We start from the raw sequence: 17,497 nt of genomic DNA on the forward strand, positions 1-17,497 counted from the left end.
GTCTTTGGAACTCAGGGCTTTATTTGGCCACTGTCGACAATGTGGAGGCCTTTCGGGCTGGGCTCAGGCAAGATCCTCGTCGGACGGGCACCCCAGCCAGTACTTGGAGATGGGGCGCGGGTACCTGGGGTAGACGAAATCCACACGTCGAGTGTTCAGGTTCAGGCGGTAGTACTTGTCTGAGAGGGAAGGAGGGAGGGAGTGCAGAAAGGGAGGAAGGAATCATGTTAATTTGGCTTCTCACTTCTCCAACCTTAAATTCAGCTCTCTGGATTTCTGCAGCAATTTGAGGTTTTTAAAAAATATCCTCATCAAAGTTCACCAGGCACAGATCGCTTCTGTTTTGACCACATGCGCACCTTTTTTTCCTAACAGAAAGCATTTTTCGTTGGCATTTTTTCCACTTCCCTTTGAATAGTTATGCACACTGTCCCCTAATATATTCATTTCTGTACCCAACAGTTGGCTGGAGAACTGCAGCCCAAAATCTGGATGTAGGTGAATGCCGAAGGGCGACTGCATTTCAATAGTCTTTATTATAATTTTTGAAATGCTAAATTTGAGATTGCCTTACCCCAGCTATTCGATCAGTGGACCTATCAGTGTTGCAAGTGTCCCATAATCCTCATCATCGCTACCTGGAGATGCCACTGAGGATTGAGGCTGGGAAGTTCTGCATGCCAAGCACATGCTCTGCCACTGAGCTACTGTGGGATAACCAGCCTCACGTAACCAGCATTCTCAAGTCTAAGAAATGCATGACGGGGTTAAGACCATAGAGTAAGCTGTCCTGCCAGGCTTAGCTCATCTTGGGAGGGACTAGGTCATTAAACCTTTGTTCCCTAAGTCTACCAGAGAAGCTCAATGTGTGAGGTCTGAGTTGCAAACCGCATGACTCTTACAAGCCACTCTTGAGTTCCTATACCAATTCTAGAAACTTTTGCCACTTTGTACCTAAACCAAATTTTACTTGCCTGTGCATTTTTTTTCCTGCACGCTAAATGGAAAAGCACATGAATTGGTTCAAAATTGGGAAAGGTGTACGACAATGCTGTATATTGTCTCCCTGCTTATTTAACTTATATGCAGAATTCATCATGCAAAAGGCTGGACTGGATGAATCCCAAGCCAGAATTAAGATTGCCAGAAGAAATATCAACAACCTCAGATATGCAGATGACACAACCTTGAGGGCAGAAAGTGAGGAGGAATTAAAGAACCTTTTAATGAGGGTGAAAGAGGAGAGCGCAAAATATTGTCTGAAGCTCAACATAAAAAAAACTAAGATCATGGCCACTGGTCCCATCACCTCCTGACAAATAGAAGGGGAAGAAATGGAGGCAGTGAGAGATTTTACTTTTTTGGGTTCCATGATGACTGCAGATGGTGACAGCAGTCACGAAATTAAAAGACGCCTGCTTCTTGGGAGAAAAGCGATGACAAACCTAGACAGCATCTTAAAAAGCAGAGACATCACCTTGCCAACAAAGGTCCGTATAGTTAAAGCTATGGTTTTCCCAGTAGTGATGTATGGAAGTGAGAGCTGGACCATAAAGAAGACTGGTTGCCAAAGAATGGGTGCTTTTGAACTATGGTGCTGGAGGAGACTCTTGAGAATCCCATGGACTGCAAGAAGATCAGACCTCTCCATTCTGAAGGAAATCAGCCCTGGGTGCTCACTGGAAGGACAGATCCTGAAGCTGAGGCTCCAAGACTTTGGCCACCTCATGAGAAGAGAAGACTCCTTGGAAAAGACCCTGATGTTGGGAAAGATGGAGGACACAAGGAGAAGGGGACGACAGAGGACAAGATGGTTGGACAGTGTTCCCCAAGCTACCAGCATGAGTTTGACCAACTTGGGGGAGGCAGTGGAAGACAGGAGTGCCTGGTGTGCTCTGGTCCAGGGGGTCACGAAGAGTCAGACATGACTAAATGACAACAACAAGTAAACCATTTTTAACTTGTGAACCCACAAGTTTTTAAAGTTCTAACTGCCTATGTTTCTAAGCTTTGCCTTGCTGCTTATTCTGCAATTTCAAAACTGGACTGGGGTTCTCTCCCTAAAATGTGCTTGCCCCAAACCTGGATCTTGGCATCCAGGCAGTTCTCTTTTTGTGTCTATTTCCCCCCCTCACCAGCAACAGCCACGGCCCTTCCTCCATGCCATGTACTTACTGCCAACGAAGAAGTAGACACTCTGGAAGGGCTGGCACGGGGTGGTCCCGCCCAGCAGCCAGTCCAGGTCCGAGGACTCTGAGCTGGGTTCGCCTTGCCAGTCCCATGCATTCCAGCGCCCCCAGCGCTGGCGCTGGCGGTACTTCCTGCGGTGCCGGCGTGATGACTTTCTTGCTGGGCGGTGCTGGGCAGGGCTCTGTGCCACGTAGATCCGGCCGAGCATCACAGCGTCCAGGCCGCTGGGCACGCCTTTCCAGTCGCGGCTGATGAAACGCGCCCTGCTGGCCCCACCTGGAAATGGGGGGAGGAGAAATCAGAAGAGCTGGGCAGCAGGCAAGGCCAGGCTTTCCTCAGGCCATCCCCATAGGCGAGGAGGGCACATGGGCAGAGGAGGGTGACCAAGTCAATCGTGAGACGGCAACCAAGCCTTACGAGGAAGGGTTAAGGCAGCTGGATATGTTTGGCCTGGGAAAAGGGAGACTTGTTGCCGCAGCAAGCTCCCTAGTTGAACTGCACACTGAGCCAACAGTGTGTTGCAGCAGCAGAAAAGGCTCTTGCAATCCTAGGGAGCATCTGCAGAAGTCTAGCGTCCAGATCAAGGGAAGTGATATTACTGCTCTATTCTGCCTCGGTCAGATCCAGCTGGACTCCCATGTCCAGCTCTGCACACCCCAGTTTAAGGAGGATATTGTCAAGCTGGAATGTGCGCAGAGGAAATGGGGTCTTCTTCTGACTTTTGACTGAGCTGAGCCCCTTCCCTTAAAAAATATAGTAAGATTCCAGTCCTCATGGGATGGCTTCAACCGCTGGTTAAAATCGGAAGCTGCCCTATACCATCTTGCTCAGCGTTTTCAACACTGACTGGCAGCAGCTCTCTGGGGTTTCAGGTGAGGAGACCTTCCCAGCCCTACCTGGGGATGCTGGAACCTTCTGCATGCCAAGCAGGTGCTTTGCCACTGAGCCACATCCCTCCCCAAAGGTATGAACATGGCAGGAGTCCCGTCCTCTCTTGCCCCCGGCCAGCTCAGCAGGGTGCGGCCCAGCTGTGGGTCCCTGCGGAAAGAGGGGCTCAGCCTGGACACCCCACACCCTCCCGCTGCTGCCCTACTCACTGCGCCGCGAGCCCCCGAAAAGCGCTTGGAAGATATCCTCCCAGCTGTCGCCCTTGAGCACGGCGTAGTGGTCGAAGACCAGCGAGGGGGACGTGGCCTCACAGTCCTCCCGTGTCGGCTGCTTGGAGAAGTCGTAGGACCAGTACTTCCGCCCTGGGGAGGCAGAGGGAGAAGGGATTCAGCACCAGGCAGGGGAGAACAGATTTCACAGAGGGCTGCGCCAGGATCCACAGGGACAGCAGATCCCACTGCCAGCCTCCCTTGTTCCTGGTGCAAATCTTTCCAGAACTCTTCTTCAATGGCAGGGAGGAGGGTGCCAGCCCTGAGATGGGTCTTGCAATGGGGGCACCAACTTCCCACCATGCCATTGCAGGGGGTGTCGGTTCTAAACTTAAATTTATATGGCATCAAGAAAAGGTTCAGAAAAGGCTCTTCCGTTTAGAGAAGGTCAGGAAAAGATGAAGCGTTAGGCCATGTCAGCCTGGAGAAAGGGGACTGAGAAGAGTTTTTCTCCCTGTCTCCTAACGCTAGAACTCGTGGACGAAGCTGAATGTTAGAAGATTCAGGGCAGAGAAAATAAAGTCCTTCTTTGTGCTGTGCAGTGTTAAACTCTGGAACTCCCTGCAACAGGAGCCAGCGATGGCCACCATTGTGGATGGCTGGAGAGGAGTATTGGACAAATGGAGGGGAAAGCTACTGATGGCTCCAAGACACAGTGGTCCTACTTTGCCTCCTGGCTCAGAGGCAGCAATACGTGCTGGAAACCGAACTTACTCTCGAATCCTGCTTGTGGGTTAAACTGTGGAACTCCCTCCCACAGGAGATGGTGATGGCCAACGGACTAGATGGCTTTGTAAGAGGAGTAGACCAATGCATGGAGGAGGAGGAGACAGGCAGTCAGGTTGTGCATCCACAGGAGTGACCAGAGGAGGAATGACCGCTGGGAGGAGCCCAGAGAGAAGACACTCTTTGGTGCATCTGCAGCAGCACAACCGGACGCTTTCCTCTGCCCGGCTGCAACAAAACATGTCTTTCCTGTATCAGTCTTTCCAGTCACAGCAGGCACTGCAACTATCCAACCGCTTGACCTCGCCCCCAAAGACACACTCCTCCATTGTCTCCCGAGACAGACGGATGTCAGTCATTATTAAGCAAATCCATGGAGGAGGAGAGGGCTTCCAGTGGCTCCTAGCCAGGATGGCTCTGCTCTGCCTCTGAGTTTGGATTTGATATCCCGCTTTATCACTACTCTAAGGAGTCTCAAAGCAGCTAACATTCTCCTTTTCCTTCCTCCCTCACAACAAACACTCTGTGAGGTGAGTGGGGCTGAGAGACTTCAGAGAAGTGTGACTGGTCCAAGGTCACCCAGCAGCTGCATGTGGAGGAGCGGGGAATCGAACCCAGTTCCCCAGATTACGAGACTACCGCTCTGAACCACTACACCACACTGCCATTGGAGGCAGCCATGGTTCTGAACAGCAGTTGCTGGAAACCCCAGGAGGCGAGAGGGCTCTTGGGCTCGGATCCTGCTCAAGGGTTTGCCATGGGGTCACCTGGCTGACCACTGTGAGAACAGGACGTTAGACTAGATAGCCAACTGCCTGATCCAGCAGCCTCTTCTTATATTTCTTACGCTCATTTGTTAAGGATTCTGGGAAATGTAGTTCTGTGTTGCCTCTCAGTTGCCTTTCCTCTAAACTACATTTCCCAAGATTCTTTGGGGTTGGGGGAAATGCGTCTTAAGCACGCTTCAAAGGCAGAATAAACTCCCTAGTGTTTAGGGACCGCACCCCCAGCCTCACCTCTGAAGAAGTAGACCCTCTCGCTGGAGAAGTAGCTCTGGGCAGGCAGGGCAAAGGCAGCATCCAGGTCGTCGGGGATGCCCTTGAACCCGTCCGAGATGTTACGGGGGAAATCCGGCTCCAGGACTCCGTCAGCAAAGCGCCAATACAGGCTGCCCTGGAGGAGAGAGGAAGCCATGGGCAGGTGGGGGTCAGGGATGTACGTCAGCTGAGGTGGGGGGCTGCCTGAACCCAGGGCCATCTTAAGTATATCCGGCGCCGTGGTGCAAAGATCCCTCTGGCACACAGACACACACCCCGTTTCCCAGAGTTGCCAACCATTTTACGGCGCTGCCGGCAGCTTTGCAGGGCTGGAGGAGGCGGGCAGCGGCTGGAGGGCGGCTCCTCCGGTGGGGAAGAGGCAGAGGCCCTGGGCGCAGTGCTGCTTCAGCGAGGCGGGCGAGGGCGGCGAGCTGATGCCAGGAGGTGCCACGCTGTGCCCACCCTCTGCCTCTTCCCTGGCGCCCTCCAGAACTTGGCGCCCTGGCATTCCACGCCACTTGCCGCTATGGGCAAGACACCCCTGCCTGATCCACAACCAAGTTCAGAAAAATAAAGAGGTGCCAGAGCTGTCAGCCCCCTTCTCTGAGCTGGGACCCTCCAGAGGCCTAAAAGCTGTCTGGGGTTTAGAGCTGGATAAGAAAAGGGCTGAGGCCCCACTTACTTTCCAAGCTCACATTAAGTTCTCTGCATTTCCAAATCAGGTTTTTTTTTTTTGTGGTGGTGGGGAGAAATCATCATGAAAAGTCATCAGCGTTTAAGGGCGATTTTCTTCCACTCTACACCTTTTAACATGGAGTTTGGACTGAGAGGCCCATCTCTGCAAAGCGATTTCCCCCAAATATAACACATTTTTGTAAGTTCCCCACTACTGAGATATGAATTTTTGCGTACTGTGATGTTCACTTCTGTGCAATTGTTAATGATTATGATTTAAGTCTATATGCCACAGTTTTTCAGGAGACTACAGGGCGGTTTACAATATACAATTCTATTCTTTTTTATTTAATTTGCTCTAAGAATCTCAATTCCTGCCAACCTAGCAGTTCAAAAGCATGTCACCATTATGGTAAGGGAGGATGGTGGGAGTTGTAGTTTGAAACATCTGCAAGGTGCCAGGTTTGGCAAAGGCTGGGCCAGGGGGCCAGGAGGGGAACTGGGGTGTGCGAGCCTCTCACCTGGAAGATGTAGGTCTTGCCCTCGCAGTTGACGCGGGTGAAGGCGGCATCGATTGGCCCCTCAATGCCCCACACTTCCTTGATGAGCTTGGGGTACCCCGGCCTCACGCTCTTCTCATCCAGCTCGTAGAAATACTTTCCTGGATCAGGGAGGGAGAGGAAGAGACAGGCGGAGGAAGGTGAAAATTTGTTCCCAGAATCCCTAACTTTGGAACTCCCTCCCTGGAGAAGCCAGACGGGCTCCCTCCTTGCTGTTCTCCTACTGGCACATGGAGACCTCCTTGTTCCTACAGGCTTTGGGGAAGTCACTGTTTTGAAGGAAATGGATGGTGCTGTGATGTTTTAATGTAATGATCTGCATGTTTTAAAAGATCACACATGTACACATAATTTGGGGTCACCCAGCCAGATGGGTGGGGTATAAATAATCAAATTATTATTATTATTATTATTATTATTATTATTATTATTATTATTATTATTATTTGCTATCTAAAAAATAAATGGACTTTTGAAAATTAAATAAAAAACCTCTCCTTTAAAGGTGTACCTTGTTCTGCACTTTGGAACTCAGTTTCCCGCATGTTTTCCCTCTTTTATTGCTGGATTGTGCAGCAATGATTTATGTGCCTGTGTATAATTGTTGTGCTCCTTGCAATAAAGTCGGCTAATTATAAAAATAGAAGATAAATGGCTGCGTTTGCACCTTGGGCTCCTCCGAGATCCAAAGGCCTTGGGGGTCATGCCCCCCTGCAGGACTCTGGGCCCCTCAGAACCACGTCTGGATTGTGGGTGCTGGGGTCAGCTCCCCGCCCCCCTGACCCAGACTGTACCCCGGAAAGCGTAGATGGAGCCATTCTTCAGGCTGGTGAAGGCGTCAAAAGGAGCCCCGCTGCAGGCCTCCTCCTCTTCCGGGGCGTCGGTCGGGGCCTCTGTCTCGGGGGGCAAGGGGGCTTCTTTGGTGGGCTCGACCACACCCCCGTCCTCCTCCCCCGTCCACACATCGGCGTACTCAAACCACGTGGTTGACTCGGGGGCTCCGGTGGTGGGCGTGGGCTGGGGGGTTGTGGCGTTGGGGAGGTCGTAGTAATCCTGGTAGTCGTCTTCCGGCTGCGTGAAAACGTCTCCGCGGGTCACTGAGGTCGGGGGAAAAGGAGAGATGCCAGGTGAACGTTGGCAAATGGATGGGGGAGGGCACTCTCCATGACTTCCTCTCAGAAGATCCTGGGAGCTATAGTTCACCCCTTGCAAAACATTTCCCAGCACCCTTAACAAACTTCCCTTCCCCCAGTCTCCTGTCTCCTGTGCAAATGTGCTTTTGTCACAAGGGGCGTTTGCTCATTTAAAGTGCACAGCTTCCCCTCAGGGAATCCTGGGAACTGTAGCTTATGCCTCGTGAAGCTACAATTCCCAGCAGTGGTTAACAAACCGCAGGGACAGAGGACTGTGCCTTATTCCAAGTCAGACTCGTGGTCCCTCTAGCTGAGTGTTGTCTCCACTGTTTGGCAGAAGCTCTCCAGGATTTTGGGAGAGATGCAGCCAGGGGCTGAATCTGGGGCCTTCTGCATGCAGAGCAGGTGTCCTGTGTCCCTGAGCTGCTGACGATACCTTTGTGGGTTTTGTAAAATAAATTTTTATTGTTTTCAACATGTAATTCTTTTTCTAACAATCCTTATTGTCACATTATAATCCCTTTGACTCTGCCGAATCCTGACTTCCCTCCCTCCCAACCGCTGGTATACACATCACATACTTTTTGCGTATATTATTGTCATAACTCTACTGTTTTACATTGGAGGTGTTATTCCAGTCCTGCTAGTGTCTTAATATTTTTGTTGTTCTCCTTTATATATTCAATAAATTTATTCCAATTGTTATTGTATCTCTGGTCCTCTTGGTCCCGGATCCTTCCTGTCAATTTGGCAAGTTCCGCAAAATCTATCATCTTCACCTGCCACTCCTGGATGGTTGGCAAATCTTGTGCTTTCCATCTTTGGGCCAGTAAAGTTCTTGCGGCGGCTGTGGCATACATGAACAAGTTCTGATCTTTTATTTTAATTTCTTTTCCCACCAGACCTAGCAAAAATGCCTCTGGTCTTTTAGGGAAAGTATATTTATGCTGACGATACCTTTTGATTTGCAGGCAGTCCAGTAGTCACTGCAGCAGCTCTGGTAGTACATGCAGAGATCGTCACACTGGCATTTCCTCTCCTTGTTGAAGCCGTCATTGCAGCGCCCCTCGCAGGTCTCTGGGCAGGGGAAAGAGAACCATCAACAAGGACGGAAGAAGGAGGGAATCCCGACAAAAGAGCAGCGGCAAGAGAAATGAATGAACTACGCAGAACTGGCTAAACTGACATACAAATTGCGAGAGAAGGACAACTGTGACTTCAAAGAAGAATGGGAACTTTTGGCAAGTTTTGAATATACAAATTTATTGATCGTTAACATAGTAGATAGATGATATAAGGATTTATACAATTTTACAGTATGCAGAGAACAATATGAGTTGAGAAATGAGAGAGAGGAGCTGAGGGAAGTCTTGAGGTGGGGGGAAGGGGGGAAAGAATGAGATTTTGTTATGTTGAAATTGTTAATAAAAAAATTAAAAAGAAAAGAAAGAAAGAAAACCAGCAAAACAGCAAGGAGTAATGGGAAGAGTTAAGAGTTAAACTATGGAACTCCCTCCCAGGTACATATTGATATAGGAATGTATTAGATAAAATGTAAAGAAATACACAATAATAAGAGTACATTCATTTGTAAAAAAAGGAATATATAACGGGATAGACAGGAAGTCCAAAGTGTTGGTATATATATGATTTTGGAATAGTTTTTTGTCCTTTTGTTTTGTTTTCCTTTAAGTATATAAACTTTGTATACATGCTGAAAATTACAGTATAATAAGCCTTGTGATGTAATATGATAATGTTTACTGATGTAACATAAGAACTTTAAAAAATAAACAAAACTGGGGGGGGGACCTATGGAACTCCCTCCCACAGGAAGCAGTAATGGACACCAACCTGGATGGGTTTAAAGTGTCCTGAGGGTAAGAGCCATTCGGCAGTGGGGCGGTCTCCTTCTGAAGGTGGTGGGCTCTCCTTCCTTGGAGGTTTTTAAGCAGAGTTTGGGTGGCCCTCTGTCAGAGATGCTTTAGCTGAGATACCTGCATTGCAGAGGGTTTGACTAGATGACCCTATGGGGTCCCTTCTAACTCTACAGTTCTCTGATTCTATGAAAAGAGGATTGGACACATTCCTGGAAAATGCTATGGATGGCTCCAAGCTATGATGGTTTTGCTCTGCCTCCACAATTTCTGGAAACTGCAGGAGGGGAGAGTTGCTATTGGGCTTGAATCCTGCTTGTGGGTTTCCTATGGGCGTCTTGGGTGGCCCCTGTGACTACAGGATGCTGGATCCGGTGCCCCCCGGCCTGATCCTGCAGGCTTTTCTTAGGTTCCTTCATTCCAAAGACCAAGGCAGGTGGTCCGTTTGTCCCCGGTCAGGGCTGGCACCAGGGGGCGCCACACAGCAACTCCACTGCGACTGCCATTTGCACAGGATAGGCACTGGGTGAATTAGGTAAAGGTACCCCTGACCATTAGGTCCAGTCACAGATGACTCTGGGGTTCCAGCGCTCAGGAACCAGCATACAGCTTCCGGATCATGTGGCCTAGCATGACTAAGCCGCTTCTGGCGAACCAGAACAGCGCATGGAAACGCCGTTTACCTTCCCACCAGAGTGGTACCTATTTATCTACTTTAACTTTGACGTGCTTTCGAACTGCTAGGTGGGCAGGAGCTGGGACCGAGCAACGGGAGCTCACCCCGTCATGGGGATTCGAACCGCCGACCTTCTGATTGGCAAGTCCTAGGCTCTGTGGTTAATATGTGACAATTCAGGCTCGCTCTGGGGAGAAGGGAGAAGGAACCGACTCCATCTCTTGCTTTCTGGGCCGGTTGGCGAGCTGCGTTTGGAGCCTGGGAGACCCGCACAGAGATCAGGGCCTCTACTTGGCTTGCAAGCCGTGGGCAAGGATTGCTGTAGATTAAAACCAAAGCAAGTTTCATCCGGTGGATGGGAAGGTTTGGAAGAGTCATTTGGTATTGCGTGAGAAATGACACCACGGAGGTCGCGGTATCAAGGATAGAATCACAGAATTGTAGAGCTGGGAGGGACACCCAGAGTCATCTAGTCCACCCCCTGCAATGTAGACCCTCTCCCTTTCTCTATTCCTTTAATGGCAGAGAAGTGGGGCCGAAATCCACCATCCCTCCTGCACTTCATTCTTCAAGGGGAAATTCTCCATTCACTTCTGGCAACAAACAGATGCCAATTGCAAGCAGATATCAAGCAATCTGAATGTCTGAAATGGCGCACGTGAAATAAAATTGCAAAATTAGATTGCTTCCTAGGGCAAGGGCAGGGAGGAGAATCCTTTTCAGGCCTGGGGGCTGCAGTCCCTTCTACTTAACTTTCCAGGGGCCACGTGACGGTGGTGGGAGGGGTCCTCAGTGAAAGCGGGTGGCGCAACACAGGCTCTGTGCTGTAGGCTGGTTTCCACACAAACACCCCTCCTCCCTTATCCTCCATCCAGGGAAACAAAGAGGCAGGATCAGGGTTCAAGGACAGATTCCCAGCTGGGCAAAGACCCTCACGGGGGGGGGGGGGGCAGGGCAGGGCTGGTGAGGGCTGTGGTGAGTCCCAGGGACCATATTCAGGAAACTTTTTGATGCAATTTTGACATTTCCCAATGCAATTCAACCTGCCCCTGCCCCCCCCGAAAACCACATTGTTGCCTAACAGTAGGAATTTAATCAATCTTTCTGTTTTTTCTTTTGTCCTTTCTCATTCTGATTGTCCCCAGTATCATCTGCACGAACACACAAATTGTCCCTGAAACCCATGGGCGGGCACTCAAAGAAGTTTTACTCAGAGTAGAAACTCTGAACATTAAATGACCGTGACTCAGATAGGGCCATTGACCTCACCAACTCTGAGTAAAACTCTGTTGAAAGGCACCCCGCTTCCAAAGCTTCCCCAACAGATGGACTTGGCAGCCCCTTGTGGCGGGGAGTTCCAAAAGCTAACGCTCCCTCCCGCTCTGAACAGTTTTATCATGGAGACGCACCTAGGTTGCTTGCAAGTTCTCTTGGGATTCTACAGTCAAGAGCTCAAATGGGGGGGGGGAGTTATTGGGGGGGGTCATGGTACTCACCCTCGGCAGCAAAGCTCCCCCACAGGCAGCCCAGCAGCAAAACCAGGCTGAGGAGCTTCATGGCGAGTGGCTGGGCAGGCGGGGTGGCTGTCCTCCTCTGATGGGACCCCGGGGGTTGTGCCAGGGATCCTGTTTGCTCAACCCAGCCTCCCTGCTTCAAAGGGAACACGCAAGGTCACTGGGGTCACCAGCCTCCTCCTCCTCCTCCTCCAACTATCTCTTTCCCTTTGTCACCAACTTTCCCTCCAAAGTCACGGGGGTCGGCGACTGGACGGCTCCACAGCTAAGCCTGCCCTCCTCCACCCTTTCAGCCTTCGAGGGCAAGACGTGCGAAGATGCACTCCGAGTATGGACACATGTTCACACCAGGCGTTTAAAGAGCTGCAATACCCCTTTAAAGCAGCCACGGCTCCCCCCCTCAAGAATATGGGAGTTGTAGTTTGCTCAGGGTGCTGAGAGATGTTAGGGGAGACCAGGGGTGCCAACTTGAATCAAACATTGTGGGAGCCCAGGTAAGCCCCACCCTGAATAACTGACCATATGACGCAGTGCACCCCCCCATTTGAATGGGAATGCCCATCAGCTTTGAGGTTCCCCAGGACCCACAAATATTTTTTAATGTGGGGGCTGGGAGTTGGCTCCTATGGGGGCTATTCCTCTGCTAGAGCTACAGTTCCCAAAGCAGTTTAACAATCAATCCCCCTTTACAAGGAAGTCTGGGAATCATAGTTCTGTGAAGGGAAACGGTGTGTGTGTGTGTCCCAACTACTCTTAGCACCCTTAACATACTACAGCTCCCAGAATTCTCTGGGGGAAGCCATGCCTGTATAAAATGGTATCATTGTGCTTTAAATGTTCGATTGTGCACGTGACGTTCTTTTGCTTTGAGGAACGTGACTGGAAATGAGTCAGCTTCCCAAATATCTGACATAGTTTTACAGGCACTCTTTCCCCCGATGGAGTAGCCCTGGAAGGGCCTCTCAAAATGCAGGCAGCTTGGGGCAGAGCCCTACGAGGGCCACGCCAGACTCCTCCCAACCTGGTCCTGAATTTGGGGCTGACTCTAGAGCTTACGCCCCCCGCAAGAGCAACCCCACAAAATGTCTAGCTTCTGGGAAGCCACCAACCCAATAATCTGACCAATGGTGTCTGATTGGCTGCCATTATTAGACGCACAAGGAAGGCACTTGGCACATGCTCAGAGGCACCTCCGGTATTCAACATGCTGCTGTGTGGTATAGTGTTGGACTAGGACCTGGCAGAGACAAGGGTTCAAATCCACACCTCCCCCCACCTCAATCATGAAAGTCACTGGGTGTGATCTTGGGGGTTCATCAATGCCTCCCTTGGCCTAACCTGCCACACAGGGTTGTTGTGGGGGTTAAACGAGGAGGTGGAGAACCCTGTAGGCCACCTTGAGCTCCTTGGAGGAAAACGGTGGGATATAAATGCAACCAATGGATAATAAGAGATGGGAGTCCTAACTGTGACACCAGGTCCCACCGCGGTCTGGATTCAAATCCAGACCTTGGGTCCGTGCCATTCCTAAAGAGCCCAGTTGAGGTGTGTGTGATAAAACGGGGGGGGGGGGGACTCAGGGAAGTTCTTTCTCTGTGGTTCTTTCTCCACATCCTGGTCTCAGCCGTGAACGGAAGGTCCAGAGGATTCACTTTCCATGGAAAAACATCCCTCCCTGCTCTCTCCCCCTCTACAAACAAAACCAGGTGGAATTTGCTCCCTGATTCCGCCTGGTTACTAATTAATATGAACTCCATCCGGGAGGCTCCCCCCACCCCCACCCCCTGATGTGACTCTGACTCACTTAGGGGGCAAAGGGGACCCAGAGAGGCTGGGGCCTCAGGACTCCGAGTCTGCGCCCCAGCTCGGCAAAGGATCCCCTCTCCCTGTGCCCATAGAATTGTAGAGTTGAAAGGGACCCTAAGAGTCATCTAGTCCAGCCCCCTGAAATGCAGGAATTCCAGCGAAAGAATTCCTGGACGGATTCCCGGCAGGAAGAGCTGTTCCACAGAGGAGCAGACTCCCTCGGAAGGCAGTGGACTCTCCTTCCTTGGAGGTTTTGAAAGCAGAGGTTGGATTCTACGATTCTGTGATTCTGTGATTCTATTCTATGTGAGCTGAGCTGGAAGCTGGAGACACAGAGAACTGCTTGCTCTGTGCTGAATCCAAAGCTGAATCCAAAGCTGGAGACCTGTTGGTTGTTAATGCTGTGAGCGCCTCCATCCTATGCTCAGCTTGTGGGGTGTAGGGTTTAGAGGGCTGGACCTTAGGAGACCAGGGTTTGAATCCTCTCCATTGGCCGTGAAGCTCGCTGGCTGACCTTCTGGGGCAGCCAGTGTTTGTTGTGGGGGAGGAAGGGAAAGGAGAATGTTAACTGCTTTAAGACTCCTTAAAGGTAAAGGTAAAGGGACCCCTGACCATTAGGTCCAGTCGTGACCGACTCTGGGGCTGCGCGCTCATCTCGCTTTACTGGCTGAGGGAACCGGCGTACAGCTTCCAGGTCATGTGGTCAGCATGACTAAGCCGCTTCTGGCGAACCAGAGCAGCGCACAGAAATGCCATTTACCTTCCCGCCAGAGTGGTACCTATTTCTCGCCAAGGAGCTCACCCCGTCGCGGGGATTTGAACCACCGACCTTCTGATTGGTAGTGATAAAGCGGGATATCAAATCCAAACTCCTCTTCTTCTTCTCTCAGCCTAACCTACCTCACAGGGTTATTTGGAGGATTGATTGAGGAGTGGGGGAGGGTTGCGAACGTGCTTCCCACACGGATCACATTCGCAACCCGAGCATCCACTGTAAACACAGTAAATGGGGGAAACAAACATATATGCATCAATAAAACCATATACCCTATGATAACACCAAGGTTGCTGGTTCGATCCCTGTATGGGATTAATAATAATAATAATAATAATAATAATAATAATAATAATAATAATAATAAAATAAATAAAATAAAATAAAAATAATAATAAATATTATTTATATCCCACCCTCTCCAGCCGAAGCCGGGCTCAGAGCGGCTAACAACAACCTGCACTGCAGGGGGCTGGACTACATGATCCTTCCAATTCTATGATTCCGAGACCACACAGCACAGAGTTAATCCGTGGAACTCCCTCCCACTAGAAGCAGTGATGGCCACTGACTGGGATGCTTTTAAAAGAGGCCTGGGCAAATTCAAGGAGGAGGAGGAGGTTATTGATGGCTACTAGCCAGGGCCATCTGCTCTGCTCAGGGTCCTCCCAATGTGACAATTCTACGCCCCGTTGACCATTGTCCCGTGGGAGCCGACAGCCCCGCTCCCCTTGCAATGCAGACTGCCCACACCTGGTGGGGGTCCCATCTGGCATCAGCGAGGGAATTGAGCAAAGGGATTTACACACCACCCTGATTCTTTAATCGGCAGGTGCCAAAGCCAGCTTCCCTCGCCCTCCCCAGGCCTGGAATCCACTTAAAGGCTCTGCCTGAAAATCCTCTCTCCTGACACTCATCCTCTGTTCTGCCAAGGAAAGCCCCTGCCTCTGCCCCCCCCCCGCCAGTAACTCCCACCTGGCGGCTTTGCTGCTACTGCAGAGAGAATTGGTGAGGAACTCTTCCCCCATTAAAAGACTCAGACTCAGGGAAGGGGAGTCAGACCGTTGATCTATTTAGTTCAGTAATGTCTGCACTGGCTGGCAGCAGTGCCTCCCCAGGGCTTCAGGCACAGAGTCTCTTTCCCAGCCCTGCATGGAAATGTCAGGGACCAAGCCTTCTGCATGCAGAGCAGGTGCAAAGTAGGATTCTAGACCTCATGTGTCGGAATAAAGGGATGAAACTGGAACCCAGGAAGTGGCATTGTCTCAGCAGGTCGGTGTCGCCTGGCACTGACTGGCAGCAATGGATTGCCAGGGTTTCGGGCGGAGAATTTCTTACTAGGGATCTAACCTTGGATCTTCTGCCCCTGAGCCAGAGTCCTTTCTGAAGCACTTCCCCCACCTGACAAAGACTCTCCTGCTCAGAGAGGTGGAGGGGCAGGGGCGGGAATCCCTGCAAGCATAGGGCCCCGCATCTCTTGCTTCAGAAACCCAGAGGGGCAGCCCCCAGAGACCTCCCTACAAAGCCCCCCTCTGACTGCAGCAGACCCCACCCACAACCGATGGCCAGAGGCCAAACTTACCTGCTCAGGTGTGGCTTGGGGGACCTGCCGTGTCTCTGGGGTCAGGCTGCCGCCTTCCGGGTCTCCCACCTTCCCTCCTTGCCACCTCTGGGATCTCTTTCTGTGCAGACGGCAAGAGGATTAGTGTCTCTGCAACGGCCCCCAAACACAGGCTTGGCTCTAAAGCTGCAGAGACAGGCAGGGAGATCTTGAATGGACAGAGATAAAAATAAGTTGTGTGTGTCTGAGAGAGAGAGAGAGAGAGAGAGAACAAGGCTGCATTACACATCGTACGTTGAAAGTGCATTATTTCCCCACTGGGAACTGTAGTTTCTGCTGGGAACTGCAGCGCTGTGAGGGGTGAACTACAATTCCCAAGATTTTCTTGTGGGAAGTTGTTTTATTTTATTTTATTTTTTAAAACGCATGTTGTGTATGGAGCCAGAGTCCTCAGAACAACAGGCCATTTTTGTGTTGGCAATAAGCTACAGAATAAGGCTGGGAAAATAATAATCTAACTACAGATCTTAAACTACAAAGCATCTTAAAAAGCAGATAGCATCTTAAAAAGCAGAGACATCACCTTGCCAACAAAGGTCCACATAGTTAAAGCCATGGTTTTCCCAGTAGTGATGTATGGAAGTGAGAGCTGGACCATAAAGAAGGCTGATCGCTGAAGAATTGATGCTTTTGAATTATGGTGCTGGAGGAGACTCTTGAGAGTCCCATGGACTGCAAGGAGATCAAACCTCTCCATTCTGAAGGAAATCAGCCCTGAGTGCTCGCTGGAAGGACAGATCGTGAAGCTGAGGCTCCAAGACTTTGGCCACCTCATGAGAAGAGAAGACTCCCTGGAAGAGACCCTGATGTTGGGGGGGGGCACCAGGTGGCGCATTGGAAGATGGCCGACAATAACATCTCTCTGACCCATACGAGGTAATTAAGAGGCTGCTATGGGAAGTATGCAGTCTTCCTGCCCCCCCCCCTCGGAGATGGGGGCGACTGCCTTGCCAGCGGTGTCCATAACGCACCCCCGGATTCGAAAGAAGGGGGTGCCGGTCACTTGGCACGAGCCCTCGATGAGGTCGGCTCTTCCTGACGCCGTTTCCAATCAGCGCGTGCTGGTTCGCTTTAGCTTGAAAATATAATTGGAAACATATAATTGTAAAGAAGCTAAAGCACATACATCAAGCAAAGTTCAGGAGATAAGACTGCTGATTAATGGATCTCTGTGACCGGAGCAACGGAGGAGACAAATAAATCAAGTGAAGAACCACCATTAAGAGACTGGTATGTTTGGAGTGATAAAGAGGGGTGGTGGAGGAAAAAACCTTTCTTTTCTTTGCCTTATGTGAATATTAATAACCCTCCACCCCAGAAAGAAGATCGTTGTGTTTTATTAATCACAAGCAGGAACTTAAGAACTGTGTGGAGTGGATTATAGTTAAAGAGATGATTGGTAAACAACGGAGAACGGAGGAAAATTTTATGACGCAGCTTTAAATGGCATCTCGCTAAGACAGGCTTGTCTAAGAAAGATGGGGGGAGGAGGATCAGGACTATCGGAATGTGAAGGATGACTGGAATGTGATCTTAACCTGACAGAGCCCTCCTGTTATACTTGGCAAGCCTGAGAAAATTAAAGGACAGACCAAAGATAAATTTTTTATGGAAGCGTGGAATGGCGGCTGTCCCTAAGTGATATGATCTTTGGAGAGTGTAAAACCCACACAGAGGATGTCTGTCTCTAATCTGCTTGTGAAGATTATTAGAGAGATCGCAAAGAAAGGAATATATAACAACAAGAAGA

The 17,497-nt window shown here is 50.3% G+C and overlaps 1 protein-coding gene across 2 annotated transcripts in view; it reads right to left on the reverse strand.

Moving 5' to 3' along the window:
• The window catches only part of VTN (vitronectin), an 18,594-nt gene continuing 1,097 nt past the window's right edge, over positions 1 to 17,497 (reverse strand). The window contains exons 2-10 of one of the 2 annotated variants that reach the window (XM_083715170.1): positions 15,709 to 15,808; positions 11,528 to 11,678; positions 8,436 to 8,555; positions 7,140 to 7,442; positions 6,307 to 6,446; positions 5,090 to 5,246; positions 3,288 to 3,440; positions 2,176 to 2,466; positions 1 to 179 (exon numbers count right to left, since the gene is read on the reverse strand). In XM_083715170.1, the coding sequence (XP_083571296.1) occupies positions 64 to 179; positions 2,176 to 2,466; positions 3,288 to 3,440; positions 5,090 to 5,246; positions 6,307 to 6,446; positions 7,140 to 7,442; positions 8,436 to 8,555; positions 11,528 to 11,678; positions 15,709 to 15,808 (1,531 nt within the window). In that variant the 3' untranslated portion in view covers positions 1 to 63. Of the gene's footprint in view, positions 180 to 2,175; positions 2,467 to 3,287; positions 3,441 to 5,089; positions 5,247 to 6,306; positions 6,447 to 7,139; positions 7,443 to 8,435; positions 8,556 to 11,527; positions 11,682 to 15,708; positions 15,809 to 17,497 lie in introns of both variants that reach the window. The other variant, XM_083715169.1, reaches the window with a different exon arrangement.

Source organism: Podarcis gaigeae (assembly GCF_964106915.1).
Source record: "Podarcis gaigeae genome assembly, chromosome: 15".
NCBI lineage: Eukaryota > Metazoa > Chordata > Lepidosauria > Squamata > Lacertidae > Podarcis > Podarcis gaigeae.